The 7,792-nt window shown below is 34.9% G+C and overlaps 1 protein-coding gene across 1 annotated transcript; it reads left to right on the top strand.

Moving 5' to 3' along the window:
- The first annotated feature begins 3,592 nt into the window (after nucleotides 1-3,592).
- On the top strand, nucleotides 3,593-7,428 carry LOC130499876 (cysteine-rich receptor-like protein kinase 3). The gene is made up of 8 exons (XM_056994342.1): nucleotides 3,593-4,172; nucleotides 4,494-4,882; nucleotides 5,074-5,187; nucleotides 5,341-5,480; nucleotides 5,550-5,760; nucleotides 5,851-6,085; nucleotides 6,174-6,318; nucleotides 6,861-7,428. The coding sequence occupies exons 1-8, from the start codon at nucleotides 3,775-3,777 to the stop codon at nucleotides 7,194-7,196; spliced, it is 1,968 nt and encodes a 655-aa protein (XP_056850322.1). The 5' UTR covers nucleotides 3,593-3,774; the 3' UTR covers nucleotides 7,197-7,428.
- Nucleotides 7,429-7,792: the final 364 nt, after the last annotated feature.

The raw sequence follows: 7,792 nt of genomic DNA, 5'->3' as shown, positions 1-7,792 counted from the left end.
ACCATCTCTGTGCGAAGTGTGAACGAATTTAAATAACTAAAATAAAATATACTAGCATTTAACCTGTTCTAAAACAGTCTAGTTTTTAAAAGAAAAATTAGTATCTTTTTACACAAAAAGAAGAAAAATAATCATACAGTCTAGTTTCCTTTTAACTAAAAGAGGGAGAAAGAGAATATGAGAAAAAGGGCGAAGAAAAAGAGGAATATTGAAGCAAAAGGAAGATACAACAATTTGATGCAAGACCAATGATGCTGTCTAAATCCCGTCCCATGCTCAGCTTTTTCTTCCTCGAGGTTAAAATTTCATTTTATCTGTTGAGATACTGACAAATCTAGTTTGGGATCAAAAGTAAGATGTGTTTTATTGATAAAAGAGTTTGATTTATATAACCAGCTAAGTAAATCTACAATAGGAAATTAATAAAGCCAAACTAGAATAGGAAAATATATGAAAACCTTATCTAAATATAATCTTGTATAATTCCTAAGTTATCTAGGAATCATACTCCAATACCCTCCCTCAATCTAATACGTGGTAACACGTATGAGATTGGACAATCTTCAAAATATAGTAGTAGAAATAATTCAAAGGCTTGTGAAACAACGATGGTTGTTGATGTTGTGGAAGCTTGAGTGATGAATGTCTCGTAACTCTTTTCGAGTTGAGATAAATGATCGGATTTTTGATTTGATTGTTTGTTTTATCCATCCTATAATGAGATGATTGTTTGCTGTCCAATCTTCATGATAGAGTGAATCGGCTGCCGGTAGACTGCCGTCAAGAAATATGAACTTCCGTGAGCTGCTTGCCATATGGAAGTTGATGATGAGAGGATGATTGATGTTTTGAATGGATGGTCTGTATTTCAAAAGATCACGAAACACAGATGATGAAGAAGGATGTGTTGTACTACGATTTTGCAGGAACAACGAGATGATGATGATAATTGATGAAGAAGGATGTGTTGTACTACGTTTTTGTAGGAACAACGAGATGTTTTGAAGATCGAGAAATCGTTTTTGAAGTTTTCTTTTTTTTTTTCTTTTTTTTTTCTTTTGTTCTTGCTCTGATACCATGACAAATCTAGTTTGGGATCAAAAGTAAGATGTGTTTTATTGATAAAAGAGTTTGATTTATATAACCAGCTAAGTAAATCTACAATAGGAAATTAATAAAGCCAAACTAGAATAGGAAAATATATGAAAACCTTATCTAAATATAATCTTGTATAATTCCTAAGTTATCTAGGAATCATACTCCAATAGATACCCATTAAGTACTCTTTCATACAAGTACCGTCGCATATTTATGTTTATACCACATGATTCGGCATCCGACAATGATTAGTCAATACTCATAATTTTGTGTATATGGTGTTTTACAAAGCGGCGTGATTATAGTTTAGGACCATGCACATTATTACAGCTACATCATCATGATACATGCATATGTGAGCATCGCTTGTCTTATACTCAAAATTGGACTGAAGTTTTGTTATATTGGGTTTTATATGGGTTCTTCCGACCCATCCAGCTACTCTGCTCCAGTTTTTCTTTAATGTCGGCTATTCGATCATCTTTGGAAACAAGTTAAGTAGTGTTAAAGAGTGGACTAGATATCATATTGTTTCATCCGAATTTAAAATATTTTTCAACTAATATCATGAGATATAGCTAAATCGTATGTTACTGAATTACCATGTAAACTGCATATGCCAAAGTCTAAACTCAAACCGTTTAAATAGTAGTAACTTTTTTTCCAGCAAGAATCAAACTCGGGACATATGAATTATACCATGCCCAAATATTTTACTAATAGGCCACCACTACTTGATTTATTATACTCAGTTTTTTTGAAACAATAACATCATCACCTAAAACTATGGTTTGTGATAACAACCTTAAACCAGAGATAGAATTGTATTTACACGAAAAGCCGTTTGTTTGATTGCCTATCCATATTTATTTGGGCTTTTCCGTCTTGACTTTAATTTCTAAGAAGACTGTTGCAATAAGAATTAATATACAAAATTGGGCTTTTTCTTAATTGATAAACCTACTATCAGAAATGTTAAAATTAGTTTCGGCCTTTTGGGAGATAAAACCAAATATATCGATGCATCGAGCCAGTCTGTTTCATAAGTGGGCTTTAGCAGAAAGGGATTATGTGTATAAATTTGGAAATTCACCTTATAAATATCTATAATTCAGTGAAAAAGAAAATATTGTGGAATCTTTCATATGCGACATCACAATATAAAACCATAAACTTCACCAAGCTGAGTTGTTGATTTCACAGGCTATCTATTGGTTTCAATGATGCACAAAGTTGAAAAAGAATACCAAGACCATCTCTTGCTCGCTCCAATGTATTCATTTATAATAGTATAATGTTATATTTGCCTTTATAAATAGATGAATGCTATTTTTTCCCAAAATATAGAAAAAAGTATCATTCCTCTATTTATAAAGACAAATATATCATTCATCTATTATAGATGAATATATCAGAAATCTCTATTTTTTTTTCTATTTTAAAATCTCTATTATAGAGACTGACAGGAGATGTTGTAAGTCAATTACTATAACGGGAAACATTGTGCGAAATCGTATGGTATAAGAATTCCGACTAAAAATATATGTCCATTATGTACGGGCATCAAACTCTCCCGACTTTCAATCCTACTCTAGCAAATTCTGGCAGCTAAAACAAATCCTCACTGAATTATACTTTTCGTTCCACACAAGTCAGAGGTAGTGACTAGTAACCTCTTTTAAATCTTGTGGAGCTTTTAATGTCAGTGATTGAGCAGTATTGTCTTATTGACACGGTTTAGATGCACAACTAAGTCTCTCCGGCACATGGAAATAAATTAATACATGTCAATGCGTAATTGATAGCAGTCCTTAGATTTTGTTAATGTCACTTCTCATTCATGCGCAACTCTTGTTGAAAATAATTTCCATACGTACAAACTTCTTTTATCTTCCTCATGTAGACTCTTTAAGAAAAAAAAAATGTAGACTCTAATATCTGATGAGATATATAGACTGCTGTAGAAACGGTTTGACTTAAGCCAAAGCTGCTAGAAAAAAAAATCTTCTCAAAAAATTGCAAAGTGTAGTTTGTTATAACTTTTCAAACAAATCTCTCTCTATTGCGTTTGGTTTTTTTTTTTTTGCCACAATCTATTGCGTTTGCTAAGTCTCGTCTCCTATGTATTGTAAACGTGAGACACTGAGGAAAACAAAGAAAAATAAAATAAGCAAATATCATCATTTCACCAGAAAATATATATATGGTGTTTTAAGATGGTGATGGTGCCACTAGCGGGCACACCTTAAACAAGTCAAAGATTATTTTTTTTTCAAAAAATGGCAAAATAATCCTAATAAGTTGAAAGCAACAACCTCGAGACTATTCGTCACATTGGCAAATTATATAAATCGATGGTTGAAAAAGGACGTCGACGGTTAGTCAAAAAAAAAAAGATGATGGATAGAGGTGGCAAAAGACAGAGAATGTTTGAAGTTTCTTTGGCTTTGAGACGACCCTTGAAATAACGCAAGTGGCGACTAAAACCAAGATGACGACTATACAGAGTAAAAGATTTTTTGAAAAACAATTATAGTTGAAGATCTTGCCATAATAGCTTTTGCCATAATAGTTGAAGAGAAACAATTAACAAAAGAAAAAAACAGAGGAAAATATCAAAACTCCAAAACAAATGTTATCTTGCTCAATCCCACAAGGTTAAACACTGAAGTCAAGATGTCTTTCATCACCAGTCTCTCTGTCTTTTCCTTACACCTTCTTCTCCTCCTTGTCGGTTTTTTCTTAAACCCTGTGATCTCTGATCCTAGAGGAGAGACGGTAGCTCAGATGTGCAACAACAGAACAATGACCCCACAGCAAAGAAGTCTCGTTGTCACCAACTTCCTTGCCGCCATGGACGCCGTCTCTCCACTACTTGAAGCTAAAGGCTACGGACAAGTAGTCAACGGCACAGGGAATTTAACTGTCTATGCATACGGAGAGTGTATGAAAGATCTTGACAAGAAAGATTGCGACTTGTGTTTTGCTCAGATCAAAGCTAAAGTACCACGTTGCTTGCCCTTTCAACAAATCACTCGTGGTGGTCGAGTCTTCTCCGATGGTTGCTACGTCAGGTATCATTATCATCTCAGTACGAAAATCTGAAATTTTGAGTATTTGATTATATGATACTCTGTTTGTTTCAAAATGATGTATGTTTTAAAATTTTCATACATATTAAAAAAAAAAATTTTATTTATAGATGCATATAATTTATTATTATCTATTTCTCCTAATTCTAAACTAAAAAGAATTCAATAAAATGTAATTAATTTTTAAAGTTTATAACTAATCATATTATTACTTGATAAAAATGTATAAAATAGAAAACTATTTTTTTCTTTCTTTCTAAAACATGCATTTTATCAAACTGATGGAATATTGTACTTGATTAGGTACGACGAGTACAACTTTTTCAACGAGACGTTAAGCTCGCAAGACCTGACTAATTGTTCTGATAAGGAGATAACCGGAGTAAACCGGACATTATTCCGGGATAACGCTGAGGAGTTGGTGAAATTTATGAGCGTGGAGGCGGTGAGGAACGGTGGTTTCTACGCTGGAATTGTGGATAGACATAACGTGACGGCTCACGGTTTGGCTCAGTGTTGGGAGCCTCTTACTCGCGGTGGTTGTGCTGAGTGTTTGACTAATGCTTCAGAGCAAATTGGTTCTTGTTTGGGTAAAGAAGAAGGTCGAGCTCTAAACGCTGGCTGTTACATGCGGTTTTCTACTCAGAAGTTTTACAATAACTCTGGCAATTCAACATCAGATGGAAGTGGTGGTAAGTAGATAAAGCTTGACTAACATCAGTATATATAGTTAGCAAAAAAAAACATTAATATATATTGCAACATTTATGGAATGTTAGACACTGTGGATTAAGACACAAAGTGGTTGCATTGATTTAGAAACGTTTCAGGTTTCACTAACAAGGTGGATTTATTTAATTCTTTCCTTCTGTTTGTTGATTAGGTCATAACCATTTGGTAGTGATTTTGACGGTGACATGTTCGGTGGTGGCTTTTGTTCTGTTGGTCTGTGCTGTTTGTTTCTTGTACACAAAGAAACGGGCCAAGAAGCAAAGAGGTTTGCGACTTCTGAATGTTTTGCATATTGAGTTCTTTGTTGAATCAGTTAGACCTTAATTAAGTAGCTCAGTTTTAGATTCATTGGAGTATGAGTTGTTATAGTAAAGTTTAATACTTGATCTAGATTAAATTTGTGTTTTCTATAATGTAGAGAATAAACAGCTAGGGTCACTGCTTATGCTTGCCAACAAATCTAATCTTTGTTTCTCCTATGAGAATCTCGAGAAGGCCACCGATTACTTCAGCGACAAAAATAAGCTAGGACAAGGAGGATCTGGTTCTGTATTTAAGGTAAGTTGTGTTTTTATTATCTGTTTGTTTAGAGTTTCTTTAACTCTTTTGCTCTTTTGTGTGCGACAGGGAGTTCTTCGTAACGGTAAGACTATTGCGGTGAAGAGACTGTTCTTCAACACAAAGCAGTGGGTTGATCATTTCTTCAACGAAGTCAATTTAATAAGCCAAATCGACCACAAGAACCTTGTCAAGCTCTTGGGATGTAGCATAACCGGACCCGAGAGCCTTCTGGTTTATGAATACATTGCGAATAAAAGCCTACATGACTATCTTTTCGGTTTGTATTTCTCATCTTAAACCTTTGTGAGGTTACCATATCTTAATGGTATCATATTTGATCTGTTAGTACTGCTTTTTTTTTGTTTAGAAAGACGAGATGTTCCACCGTTGGATTGGGGTAAGAGGTTCAAAATTTTACTTGGCACAGCAGAAGGAATGGCCTATCTTCACGAAGAGTCGAATCTGAGAATCATACATAGAGACATCAAGCTGAGTAATATACTTCTGGAACATGATTTCACTCCGAGGATAGCTGATTTTGGACTGGCTAGAATGTTCCCTGGGGACAAGACTCACATCAGCACCGCCATTGCCGGTACACGGTAAAGTCTCTAAACTTATCTCTTGTGACTTTTTTTATTACACCAATTTTTATTTCGAGTTTTGAAGTTATTTCACTTGTGAAAACAGAGGCTACATGGCGCCAGAATATGTGGTACGAGGTAAACTAACTGAGAAAGCAGATGTTTACAGTTTTGGAGTTCTTATGATTGAAGTTATAACCAGAAAACGTAACAATGCCTTCTCACAAGACGCTAGTTCGATCATACAAACGGTAACTCTCTCAAAGTTATTTACATTTTTGTTTTCCATGAGTGATTTAAGCTGAAACCCTTTTCTTGTATTAGGGATATTACATCCCACATCGGGAATTCTAAGAGACATTAACTAATATATAAAGGGTTATGGCCAATCTACTAATTGCCAATTGGTTTTAAGTTGGAAGCCCATAATTAACCCGAATCTAACATGGTATCAGAGCCCAGATCCTAAAATACCCTAAACCCCTAATTAATATTAACCCTACCCGACCGGGTTTATATAGGTCGTAGTTTACCCTTCATGACCGGGTTTATAGGTCGTAATTAACTCGCTCGACCGAGTATAACTGTCTTAAAGTTCCGAGATTTCTGACCGATAAGAGCCATCATCTCGAGGAGGGGTATTAGGGATATTACATCCCACATTGGGAATTCTAAGAGACATTAACTAATATATAAAGGGTTATGGCCAATCTACTAATTGCCAATTGGTTTTAAGTTGGAAGCCCATAATTAACCTGAATCTAACATCTTGATTCTTGAAAAAAAAAATTAGGTATGGAGTCTGTACGGGACAAGCAACCTTGTTCAGATTGTGGATCCAGTTTTGGGGGATAAATTCAACAAGATGGAAGCGTCACGCTTGCTTGAGATCGGGTTGCTTTGCGTTCAAGCAGCGTTTGAACAACGGCCTGCGATGTCTGCGGTTGTGAAAATGATGAGAGGGAATATGGAGATTCCTACGCCCACGCAACCGCCGTTTCTGAATCCAGAGAGTGTATTAGAGGTGAGAAAGATGATGTCTCCGACGGATTCTCCTATGGAAGATCAGTCTCAGTCTTCGGGTTGGAGGATTGACAACATATCCGAGAGTTTTTTTGAACCTAGATGAGCTTATATATATCCTTGTCATATGTAAAGAAAAACGGAGATTTCGATAAATCGTATGTACATTGTGGGTAACTTATGAACCACGACACTGTTATGTAACCTAGGAAGTGAACACGGTTAAAGCTCACATGTAGGCGACTCCGGTTCAGTCTTGGTTTAGATTCATATCTAATAGTACGCTACGGTTTGTGTTGGCCTGGACATTTCAGTTTTCCTTTGATTTTTCAGCTTTTTTCGATTCTATAGATAGGATCCTTTTCTTAACGTTCATTTGTTATGATACCAGATAAAAAAATATTGTGAAATTGGATGAGATAGAGATAGGTCCTGCCTATGACACAAGCAAAATAAATAATGGATTAGGACTCAAAAAGTATATGGAGTTTTGTTTTTTTAAAGCTGATTTATTATGATATTATAATTATTAGAAAAACTACAAAGTAGATGGAGTTTTTTAAGCGGAGAAAAAATTTTTCTAAATATTTATAATTTTGTTAGTAAGAAAAGGGCACAATTTGTTAACCAAAAAAAAAAAAGGAAAGGGTACAATTTTTCTTATTTGAATGGGCCCTTAGTTTAAATTGGGCCATCGTTGGA

The sequence above is a fragment of the Raphanus sativus genome, chromosome 9, assembly GCF_000801105.2.
Source record: "Raphanus sativus cultivar WK10039 chromosome 9, ASM80110v3, whole genome shotgun sequence".
Classification (NCBI taxonomy): Eukaryota; Viridiplantae; Streptophyta; class Magnoliopsida; order Brassicales; family Brassicaceae; genus Raphanus; species Raphanus sativus.
Note: the sequence above shows the minus strand (reverse complement) of the source record. Positions and strands in the feature narration are given on the sequence as shown.